Raw genomic sequence first — 12,765 nt, forward strand, 5'->3', positions numbered from 1 at the left:
CTGTGTTGACCCTTCTTTTTCAAGACCTCTGCAATCCGCCCTGGCATGCTGTCAATTAACTTCTGGGCCACATCCTGACTGATGGCAGCCCATTCTTGCATAGTCAATGCTTGGAGTTTGTCAGAATTTATTGCTTTTTGTTTGTCCACCCGCCTCTTGAGGATCGACCACAAATTCTCAATGGGATTAAGGTCTGGGGAGTTTCCTGGCCATGGACACAAAATATCGATGTTTGTTCCTCAAGCCACTTAGTTATCACTTTTGCCTTATGGCAAGGTGCTCCATCATGCTGGAAAAGGCATTGTTCGTCACCAAACTGTTCCTGGATGGTTGGGAGAAGTTGCTCTCGGAGGATGTGTTGGTACCATTCTTTATTCATGGCCGTGTTCTTAGGCAAAATTGTGAGTGAGCCCACTCCCTTGGCTGAGAAGCAACCCCACACATGAATGGTCTCAGGATGCATTACTGTTGGCATGACACAGGACTGATGGTAGCGCTCACCTTGTCTTCTCCGGACAAGCTTTTTTCCGGATGCCCCAAACAATCGGAAAGGGGATTCATCAGAGAAAATGACTTTACCCCAGTCCTCAGCAGTCCAATCCCTGTACATTTTGCAGAATATCAGTCTGTCCCTGATGTTTTTTCCTGGAGAGAAGTGGCTTCTTTGCTGCCCTTCTTGACACCAGGCCATCCTCCAAAAGTCTTCACCTCACTGTGCGTGCAGATGCACTCAGACTTGCCTGCTGCCATTCCTGAGCAAGCTCTGTACTGGTGGTGCCCCGATCTTGCAGCTGAATAAACTTTAGGAGACGGTCCTGGCACTTGCTGGACTTTCTTGGGCGCCCTGAAGCCTTCTTCACAACAATTGAACCGCTCTCCTTGAAGTTGTTGATGATCCGATAAATGGTTGATTTAGGTACAATCTTACTGTCAGCAATATCCTTGCCTGTGAAGCCCTTTTTGTGCAAAGCAATGATGACGGCACGTGTTTCCTTGCAGGTAACCATGGTTGACAGAGGAAGAACAAAGCACCACCCTCCTTTTGAAGCTTCCAGTCTGTTATTCAAAATCAATCAGCATGACAGAGTGATCTCCAGCCTTGTCCTCGTCAACACTCACACCTCTGATAACGAGAGAATCACTGACATGATGTCAGCTGGTCCTTCTGTGGCAGGGCTGTAATGCAGAGGATTTTTTTTGGTGGGGATTCAGTTCATTTGCATGGCAAAGAGGCACCATCATACAAACTGAGGCAGCAGACTTTGTGAAAAGTAATATTTGTGTCATTCTCAAAACCTTTGGCCATGACTGTATACACTGTATTTTATACCATCTATTGCATCTTGCCTATGCTGCTCGGTCATCGCTCATCCATATATTTATATGTACATATTCTTATTCCATCCCTTTAGATTTCTGTGCATTAGGTAGTTGTTGTGGAATTGTTACATTACTTGTTAGATATTACTGCAATGTTGGAACTAGAAGCAGAAGCATTTCACTACACTCGCATTAACATCTGCTAACCATGAGTATGTGACCAATAACATTTGATTTAATTTGACATCTGCACTGCACTGAAGGGTAGAGCTGCCGCTTTCAAGGAGCGGGACTCTAACCAGGACGCTAATAAGAAATCCCACTATGCTCTCCGACAAACCATCAAACAGGCAAAGCGTCAATACAGGGATAAGATTGAATCCTACTACACCGCTCTGACACTCGTTGGATGTGGCAGGCCGTGCAGTCCAGTCGCAAGCTGCCCAGTGACACGTGCCTACCAGCCAAGCTAAAATACTTCTGTGCGCTCTTCGAGGCAAGCAACACTGAAGCATGCATGAGAGAACCAGCTGTTCCGGACAACTGTGTGATCTCGCTCTCCGTAGCCAATGTGAGTAAGACCAGTCAACATTCACAAGGCCGCAGGGCCAGACGGATTACCAGGACGTGTACTTAGAGCATGCGCTGACCAATTGACAAGTGTCTTCACTGACATTTTCAACCTGTCCCTGACCGAGTCTGTAATACCTACATGTTTCAAGCAGACCACCATAGTCCATGTGCCCAAGAATACCAAGGTAACCTGCCTATATGACTACCGATCTGTAGCACTCACGTCGGTAGCCATGAAGTGCTTTGAAAGGCTGGTCATCACTCACATCAACACCGTCATCCCAGAAACCTACTCCAATTCGCATACCGCCCCAACAGATCCACAGATGACGCAATCTCTATTGCACTCTTTCCCTTTCCCACTTGGACAAAAGGAACACCTACGTAAGAATGCTGTTCATTGACTACAGCTCAGCGTTCAACACCATAGTGCCCTCAAAGTTCAACACTGAGCTAAGGACCCTGGGACTAAATGCCTCCCTCTACAGCTGGATCCTGGACTTCCTGACGGGCCGACCCCCAGGTTGTAAGGGTAGGCAACAACACATCTGCAATGCTGATCCTGAACATGGGGGCCCCTCAGGGGTGCGTGCTCAGTCCCCTCCTGTACTCACTGTTCACCCACAACTGCGTGGCCAAGCACGACTCCAACACCATCCTTAAGTTTGCCAACGACACAAGGGTGGTAGGCCTGATCACCGACAATGATGAGAAGAGCCTATAGGGAGGAGGTCAGAGACCTGTCAGTGTGGTACCAGGACAACAACCTCTCCCTAAACGTGAACAAGACAAAGGAGATGATCGTGGATTACAGGAAAAGGAGGGCCGAGCATGCGCCCATTCTCATCGATGGGGCTGTATTGGAGCAGGTTGAGAGTTTCAAGTTCATTAGTGTTCACATCACCAACAAACTATCATGGTCTAAACTCACCAAGACAGTCGTGAAGAGGGCATGACAATGCCTATTCCCCCCAGGAGACTGAATAGATTTGGCATGGGTCCTCAGATCCTCAAGAATTTCTACAGCTGCACCATCGAGAGCATCCTGACAGGTTGCATCACCGCCTGGTATGGCGACTGCTCGGCATCCGACCGCAAGGCGCTACAGAGGGTAGTGCGTACGGCCCAGTACATCACTGGGGCCAAGCTTCCTGCCATCCATGACCTCGATACCAGGCGGTGTCAGCCAAAGACTCCAGCCACCCTAGTCATAGACTGTTTTCTCTGCTACCGCACGGCAAACAGTACTGGAGTACCAAGTCTAGGTCCAAAAGGCTTCTACCCCCAAGGCATAAGACTGCTGAACAGCTAATAAAACGGTATCATGGACTATTTGCCTTGACCCCCCCCCCCCTTTTTTTACGCTGCTGCTACTCGCTGTTTATTATCTATGCATAGTCACTTTACCCCTACCTACATGTACATATTACCTCAATTACCTTGACTAACCTGTACCCCCTGTATATATAGCCTCGTTATTGTTATTTTATTGTGTTATTAGTTTATCTAGTAAATGTTTTCTTAACTCTTATAACTGTATTGTTGGTTAAGGGCTTGTAAGTAAGCATTGCACAGTAAGGTAGTACCTGTTGTATTCAGCGCATGTGAGAAATACAATTTGATTTGATTTAATTTAACTATAAACAGTTGGAATATAACCGACTGCAATAAACTAAATGAATGTGGTCTCTCCAGTCCACAGTCCACAGCTGGGCCACACTGACTTGACACACTAGAGGGGGAAAAAAACTATGGATGAAAAAAAGAGTCTGGGAATGAAATCCTGTGTTCGATAACTGACTAAATAACTCTGTCAAGAGAATGTGACTAATTAGCAACCTGTTGCACTGTGTGTCTCGCCTCTCACATCCACCTCTGAATCCCCACTCTGTCTCCTCCTGATAAATGAACCTCTTAACGTGTGATCATTCTCCTGGAAGGAGACCCCGGCCCCCTGGAGGCCCCTGGGGGCCTCTCAACAACCATGTCAGCTGGTCACTAAGGATCTGAGTGGGAGTCATCATCAGGCCTCTCGGCTAAAGATACTCTCCACAGACCTCTTCTCTCTCAGAGAGAAAGAGAGACAGAGAGACAGAGAGAGAGAGAGAGAGAGAGAGAGAGAGAGAGAGAGAGAGAGAGAGAGAGAGAGAGAGAGAGAGAGAGATTTTACATCTAGGCTCTGTGGTGGGCCAGCCTTGGAGGCAGTAGAGGACAGACAGAGACAGACACACAGGCAGAGGGGTCTTGGTTTTCAGCCAGTCCATGCTCCGCTCACGACACGGTTCCTTGGCGTCTGATTGATAGATCTCCGTTACAAGCCCAGCAAACTCACTGGATACCCACTACTTCAGTTGGCTGGATATGTTGAAGATCTAGTCTTTAGTCTATGAGCCAGACAGCCTCTCTCTCCTTCTAGGAGTATGAGTAGGGTTTGGGCTTTTTCCTGACCACATGAATGCAGCAGTAACTCTGGGCTAACGTTATATACATGGACTATAATTAGGCTTGACCCTACCAGCTGCTGCACAGTCTAGGGAAATGATATTTCTCCCTTCTACCTCCTACCCTAGCATACATAGTGAAGTAGGGTGATATGTGATGCAGCATCCGTCCTCGGTACTATCATTGTGCCTCTGCATCCTCTGTATGCGACATCATGATGCTTTATTATGATATCTTCTGTTGTGTTTGATGTGTTCCAGGAAGCAAGAACTGCTGACCATCTCCAACGTGCCCTTGGGAGATTGCCCCCCATCGCCCCCCCGCACAGCCCCGCCCACCATGAAGGTAGGACACGTAACACCTCACGCCCGTCTCACTTATACCATTTTCACACTACAAAGCAGAGTTGAACCGAGCCAAACTGGCATGGTTACCCATCCACCATAGTTGCTGGAACCTTGCTGGAAAGGACAGTATGGTAAGTAAATACCCAAGTGAGCACGGTGTTATTTGGCTCTGTGCAATAGTGTGAAAAACTGAAAATGGTGTCAGTGCACTGTCTGAACCTGGACAATCAGAACACCCATGAGAGGAACCATGGTAGCAGACTCTGTCCGCATCCCAAATGACACCCTATTCCCAGAGCCTGGTCAAAAAGTAGTGCACTGTAAAAGGAATAGTGTTGATGACGCATAGTGAGTCAGCTCTATGAGGCCTGGGTGGGCTTCATTCACTGTTCATAGAGGGTAACTCTTTAGAGGTCATAGTGGAGACTAGAGAGAGGCAGAGGGAGCTGCCAGATTCAATAAGATCTAACACTTGTCTTTCTGTGGATTATTTTAATGTAGGGCCGTTATTTATATATTTATATTTATTTGTATATGTATAAATATATACAGTACCAGTCAAAAGTTTTGACACACCTGCTCATTCCATGGTTTTTCTTTATTTGTACTATTTTCTACATCGTAGAATAAAAGGGAAGACATCAAAACTATGAAATAACACATATGGAATCATGTAGTAACCAATAAAGTGTTAATCAAATCAAAATATATTTTATATTTGCGATTCTTCAAAGTAGCCGCCCTTTGACAGCTTTGCATTCTCTAAACCAGCTTCACGAGGTAGTCACCTGTAATGCATTTGAATTAACAGGTCTAGCTTGTTAAAAGTACATTTGTGGAATTTCTTTCCTTCTTAATGCGTTTGAACCAATTAGTTGTGTTGTGACAAGGTAGGGGTGGTGTACAGAAGATAGCCCTATTTGGTAAAACACCAAGTTCATTATATGGCAAGAACAGCTCAAATAAGCAACGAGAAACGACAGTCCATCATTACTTTATGACATGAAGGTCAGTCAATCCGGAAATGTTCAAGAACTTTGAAAGTTTTTTCAAGTGCAGTCGCAAAAACCATTAAGCGTTATGATGAAACTGGCTCTCATGAGGACCGCCACAGGAAAGGTAGACCCAGAGTTACCTCTGCTGCAGAGAATAAGTTTATTCGATTTTTGTTGTGTCACCTTGAAGCAGGCTTATCTAGTCTGCAAGGAGAAGGGCGAGAGATAAACACGGAAGTGGGAGAGAAGAGGAAAGAGGGAGTTAAGGAATAGAAAGTGTAGCATACAGAGAAACAGAAAGAGAAATAAAGAGTGAAGTAGGGGAGGGGGAATCAGAGATGAGGAGTTAAATCATTATCTATACTGTGGGGGGGGGGCAGCTGGCTGACTTGACAAACATACAAGATGAACTGGCACAGAGAGACCGGAAACACAGGGATAAATACACTGGGGAAAATAAGCAACACCTGGAGGGGGTGGAGACAATCACAAGGTCAGGTGAAACAGATCAGGGTGTGACACATACAATGTGAGTTGTAGATCTGTCATTCTCATTGAAAGCCAATTTGATAAGCATTCGATCTATTCTATGTGCACTATTTCTATGCTTACTGATACAATGACATCATCTGGTTGCACCCAATTCAGCCCGCTGGAGTTGTGCTACTCACTGCTAGTAGCTGGTATGGCATAGCTTGTTTGCTGTTGTTCCAGACATTTCTAGTAGTATAGTGAAGCGGCCAGGCTGACACTTCTCTGATAGAGTACTTCACACTTGTGTTCGTGTGCACACACATACACACATTTCATTATGTAATGAGGCATTTTGTAAGGAACCACTCCCGAGTCGCAAGTCTTCCTTATTCTAAGACAAAAAGAAAGTGTGTAAATAGCCTATTGAAAATGTTAATGTTCCTTGTCTTGAACCAGAGGATTAAAATGAAAAGAGTTGAATGAGAATGAAATGAAATGTGAGTAGACACACAGGCAGGACCTGTTCCACTGAGTCAATGAACAACAGGACTTTCCTGTTTGTGGCTTTGAATGACATAAGAGAAAGCTAAACATAGCAGAAAGCACTCATTTCTCACATTCTCCAAGGAGAAAATGAAGGACGAGGGAGGTTTTGTTTGAAGAAAGGGTTGTTGGAGGCAGAAATAAAGGAAATGAAGGCGGTGAAGACCAGGTTGTGAAAGAAAAGGAAACGAGAGCGAGAACTGTTTTTGTTGAATTAACAGTGGAAGTTTTTTTCTAGTCCGACTGAGGAGCCAGAAGAGTTAAGTGTATATTGCAGTGTTGTGTTGTGGTACAGGATGCCTTGATGACAGCGCACTCTAGTACTGTGTAACTGCTTCATTTGTTAAGAGGTGACAACTGGTACATTTGGTTGAGAGAAACATCTGCACGGGCAAAAACAAAGTGTGATTGAAAGAGTGTTTGCAACGGGGGAAAAGTGTGTCTATGCTGTTGAGGGTAAAAGACACAACGCGCACGCACACACACTGCACTGTTGGAACTAGAAACACAAACACTTCACTGCACCTGCGATGATATCGGCCTATTTGTGTACACGACCAATCCAATTTGATTGGATTTGACACACACACACTGTCTGAGAACCCCTGTCAGAGGCCCACACCACGCCACCTCCACCCGCCCCCTGCTGCTTTTCTCCCAGTGCCCAAAGTTGGAGTCAGCTGTGCAGGCAGGAGAGCAGTGGAGACTGGCCTCTCTGGGGCTCTGTGGTTCTGGTTCTGGTTTATCTCCACCCAGACTAGCGGAATGCTAACGGAGTGCTAACGATGACTCAGGTACTGTTCTTACTGTAGCTGTTATCAGGGATCATTAGGAAGAGCTCCCGTACTTTATTGTACATTATGGCTTACTGTCTGTCCTGTTAATTCCAATAGTTTAGTAGTTGAGTTACACATTGCCTCTGCAGGAGGTTTAGTAATGCCGATATTTCTTACATGCGATAAGAGTTGAATTACCACCAGATAATAAGAGCTAGTATGACAGGTTTCACTTTCAAGTGTATTCACTGGTACGTCAATGGCGCATGTACATTCAAGATTTACCCCAGTGTTTTACCCAAAAGGCTCAGACTTTTCTGTTTCCATCTACGCGGGCCCGAACCCGTGTCTCACTGGGCCATGGCTCTGGTGTACCTGCTCTCACTTGGGGCCAAAGCCAGCCCACTGGTACTTTTCAGCTGGCGTTTACATAACAATGGCTATCTGTGGACTTCTCACCTTCTCACCAAGCAACTGTTTTGATGATGCAGAGGTTGTGATTCTGCTCTTCACAAGTCTTCACTGTCAGTCCTAGCTATGAAAACACAATTTCCCTAGTATAACATAAGGGTATATATTATACACTAGTGCAACACTGGTGTTACAGTCAAAAGGCAACAATAGTGCTGTGGCCTCTGGGTGAATATTGGTTAGGTGCTGAGCGCCTGGAGACCGTGATGTTAGAATCCTCCCAACGCCAGTCCTTCCCTCTAATCTTGGTGTGGACAGAGCAGGACGCAGCAGGCTTCCCTGGGAGATAAGAGCGAGAGAGAGATGTTGCTGAGCTCCGCTTAGTCTCTGTTGAGGGCCAGGCAGTAAAGGGCAGAGAGAAAAAGAGAGAGAGCAAGACAGAGGGGGAGAGATATATATACAATGCATTCGGGAAAGTATTCAGACCCTTAACTTTTTCCACATTTTGTTACGTTACAGCCTTTTTCTAAAATGTATTAAATAGTTTTTTTCCCCCTCGTCAATCTACACACAATACCCCACAATGACAAAGCAAAAAGGTTTTTAGAAATGTTTACAGATATATAAAAAAAATAAAAACTGAAATATCACATTTACATAAGTATTCAGACCCTTTACTCAGCACTTTGTTGAAGCACCTTTGGCAGCAATTACAGCCTCGAGTCATCTTGGGTATTACGCTACAAGCCTGGTACACCTGTATTTGGGGAGTTCCTACAATTCTTCTCTGCAGATCCTCTAAAGCTATGTCAAGTTGGATGGGGAGTGTTGCTGCACAGCAATTTTCAGGTCTCTCCAGACATGTTCGATCGGGTTCAAGTCCGGGTTCTGGCTGGGCCACTCAAGGACATTCAGAGACTTGTCCCGATGCCACTCCTGCATTGACTTGGCTGTGTGCTTAGACTCGTTGTCCTGTTGGAAGGTGAACCTTCGCCTCAGTCTTTGCCTCGATCCTGACTAGTCTCCCAGTCCCTGCAGCTGAAAAACATCCCCACAGGATGATGCTGCCACCACCATACTTCACCGCAGGGAGGGTGCCAGGTTTCCTCCAGACGTGACACTTGCAATTCAGGCCAAAGAGTTCAATCTTGGTTTCATCAGACCAGAAAATCTTGTTTCTCATGGTCTGAGAGTCTTTAGGTGCCTTTTGGCAAACTCCAAGCGGGCTGTCATGTGCGTTTTACTAAGGAGTGGCTTCCGTCTGGCCACTCTACCATAAATGCCTGATTGGTGGAGTGCTGCAGAGATGGTTGTCCTTCTGGAAGGTTCTCCCATCTCCACAGAGGAACTCTAGAGCTCTGTCAGAGTGTCCATTGGGTTATTGGTCACCTCCCTGACCAAGGTCCTTCTCCCCCGATTGCTCAGTTTGGCTGGGTGGCCAACTCTAGGAAGAGTCTTGGTGGTTGCAAACTTCTTCCATTTAAGAATGATGGAGGCCACTGGGTTCTTGGGGACCTTCAATGCTGCAGAATTTTTTGGTACCCTTCCCCAGATCTGTGCCTCAACACAATCCGGTCTCGGAGCTCTATTCCTTCCACGTAAGGGCTTGATTTTTGCTCTGCCATACACTGTCAACTGTGGGACCTTTCCAATTCATGTCCAATCAATTGAATTTACCACAGTTGGACTCGATTCATGTTGTAGAAACATCTCAAGGATGATCAATGGAAACAGGTTGCATCTGAGCTCAATTTCGAGTCTCATAGCGAAGGGTCTCAATACTTCTGTAAATAAGGTATTTCTGTTTCTTATGTTTAATACATTTGCAAAACTTTGTCATTATGAGGTATTGTGTGTGGATTGATGAGTACAAACATGTATTTAATCAATTTTATAATAAGGCTGTAACGTAACAAAATGTGAAAAAGGCAAGGGATCTGAATACTTTCCAAAGGCACTGTATATATATATATAGAGAGAGAGAGAAGAGAGAGAGCAGAGAGAGACAGATGGATGGGTATTTTACATCTAGACTCTGTGGAGGCAGTAGACAGACAGACCCGATCTCTTGGTTCTCAGCCGGTCCAGGCTCCGCTCACGACACAGTTCCTCTCTGATTGGCGTCCGATTGATAGATCTCCATCTGACCCCTAGGACTCCCCCCGTGGCCCCCAGTGGCCCTCAGCAGTTCTCTCATCTTAGACGGGGGACGACGATGAATCACCAAGGTTACAGTGCCCATCTGTAGGGCTGTGTGAGCCTGGCTCTTTGTGTTGACTCTGTGGGACTAGCTGTGTGGGTTTAGGACTCTGTGGCAGGTTAATGTATAACTAAATGATAACTCCCACTGCACTGACAGCTGTGGGATTAGCATGTTCACCTGAGCTCAGGTGGATTGGATATCCCGGTGCTAAAGTAAAGAGATGTTTTTACTGCTGTGAAATGGATCGTTTCCCTGGTTTTCCTGGTTTACAGAGTACTAGGTTGTATATCTCAAGGTAAGACATGGGTTTTCCAGGTCTTGGTGTGTTTAGTGGTATTGCTGGTGGTGTTCGACTATGATATAACATGTTGCTGTAATGCAGTGGGTTTAATGGCTGCGTTGATATGGAGTTATCAGTACCTGTGTAGATAGGGAATCAGTCATTTCAGTGATCCATTGAAGCCCACACCTTTCAAAGCATTTGTGTTCAGCTTTGTCATTAGTGTTTGCATAAAATATTACATAAAAAGTACATTTAACTGCCATTCGGCTCACTGTATGAAAAGGGGCATTTTACTGGTGCCTCGTGTATTGCTGCTAAGTGTTTTGACTGCCTTTGTCTGCATTCTCTACTTGCCAACCTTGAAACCTGTGATTCAAACAATGTAGTTGATTGCGTTCCTCATCCGTTGTGCTTTTAGCATATTTCCTGAGTGTGACTTTTGACTGTCACATAGAGAGCTATGTGTTTGTTGACTGACTGTCATTCATTATAAAGACACGAAAAGGCCAGGACAACACTGTATAAAACAATGTTTTAATCCAAGATGGATCTTCTTCCGGCCATAGACTGTCAAGGCCTTTTTGTTTCTTTGTAGAGTTTTTCTTTCCATCACTTATTAAATCTTTTTTTTTAATCTCATATTCTATCTAAATAATGTTGTTGACTCATCCTTTGCTTATTTATAATATTTATAATGACTGGTATTTGCCCACACCATTGTGTTGTTTGTGAATTTGGAAAGCAGGGTCACACAGAAAAGCTGCTTATTAACATAGGGCCTACTTAATAACAATTTTTGGGAAAGAAATCTATTTCATAATAGAGTAGGTCATATCCATAGAAATCTTAGACAGCTACTTTAAGTATAATGGGATCATGTGTTAATTACAACTTTACTTCCTGATCTCCACTCTCATTGAGCTCAGAGTGGTCCCTATATTGACCTTAGTTATTTGAAATGTTTGATGATTATTACAATAATGATAATGCACAACATTTATTACCAATATTTAGTTGTCTGTACTTTCATTCTTTACATTTTTACCATCATCCTGTCAATAAGATTTTGACCCAGAACTTCAGTATACTGACAGCCCATTATTTTTCTGGAGTGACTGTTTTGAGGAAGTGGAGTAGGCTTGGTTATCTGTGTTTGTATAATACACTGTACATATGGGTGTGAGAGGGTGTCCTTCCTTATGTGCTCTGCCTCAGCTCATTGAGCTCTTATTGGGAACCAGGGTGGAAATGCTGCTAGCTGGAGACGATTGTGGTGTGATAATTGTAGTTACTGGGTTTGAGAAGTTTCAGGTCACGTTCCAGGCTACATTGCAGACTGCCCAGTCAGGCATCAGATTTCTATATCACATGACGTGTTTAGCTCGTGTACATCTCAATGTAGTCAGCTTGGAACGTAGCCTCGGTGACCAGACCTTTCTCCATTTCCATAAAAATACCAAAAAACCTTGGTCACACTTAAAAAGGATCAGACCCTTTAAAAAAAAAAAGAATCGCCTAAAATGACATACCCAAATCTAACTGCCTGTAGCTCATGACCTGAAGCAAGGATATGCATATTCTTGATAACATTTGAAAGGAAACACTTTGAAGTTTGTGGAAATGTTAAATTAATGTAGGAGAATATAACACATTAGATCTGGTAAAAGATAATGCAAAGAAAAAACCATGCGTTTTTTTTTTTGGTAGCATCTTTGAAATGCAAGAGAAAGGCCAATATATGACTTAGGAATCTAGGCGCAATTTAGATTTTGGCCACTAGATGGCAGCAGTGTATGTGCAACGTTTTAGACTGATCCAATGAACCATTGCATTTCTGTTCAAACGTTTGTATCAAGACTACCCAAATGTGCCTAATTGGTTTATTAATCACTTTTCAAGTTCATAACAATAGCATGGTATTCTTTCACTGTAGTAGCTACTGTAAATTGGACAGTGCAGTTAGATTAACAAGAATGTAAGCTTTCTTCCAATACCAGATATGTCTATGTGCTGGGAAATGTTCTTGTTACTTACAACCTCATGCTAATTGCATAAGCCTACGTTAGATCAACCATCCCGCGGGAGACCCACCAATCCTGTAGAGGTTTTTAAACCATCTCACACTGGTGTTATGCTTTGTGGACATCCCAAAGCCATACCTCAACCTATACAAAATAAACCCTAATTGAAAATATCCTCCATGAATTAATTTAGTGCTTATTTAGGAAATACAGTGCACTCCACTTCTAGTCATCACATTGGTCCAGGATAATTTTATACACTGGAACTGCATTCATTCTAACTGTATGACATTGTAGTAAAATAATCACCTCTGTTTCTCTGTTTGTTTCAGTCTGCCGAGTTCTTTGACATGCTGGAAAGGATGCAGGTAAGTCTC

At 44.2% G+C, this 12,765-nt stretch overlaps 1 protein-coding gene across 8 annotated transcripts in view; it reads left to right on the forward strand.

Annotated features, from left to right (window-relative positions):
- The window catches only part of LOC106580794 (rap1 GTPase-activating protein 2), a 109,422-nt gene that overhangs the window by 74,143 nt on the left and 22,514 nt on the right, over nt 1-12,765 (forward strand). For 5 of the 8 annotated variants that reach the window (XM_045703602.1, XM_045703601.1, XM_045703600.1 and 2 more), the window contains 2 exons: nt 4,596-4,680; nt 12,721-12,756. In XM_045703602.1, coding sequence (XP_045559558.1) covers nt 4,596-4,680; nt 12,721-12,756 — 121 coding nt within the window. The other 3 variants (XM_014162225.2, XM_014162224.2, XM_014162226.2) reach the window with 3 other exon arrangements.

Source organism: Salmo salar, chromosome ssa20 (genome assembly GCF_905237065.1).
Source record: "Salmo salar chromosome ssa20, Ssal_v3.1, whole genome shotgun sequence".
Classification (NCBI taxonomy): domain Eukaryota; kingdom Metazoa; phylum Chordata; class Actinopteri; order Salmoniformes; family Salmonidae; genus Salmo; species Salmo salar.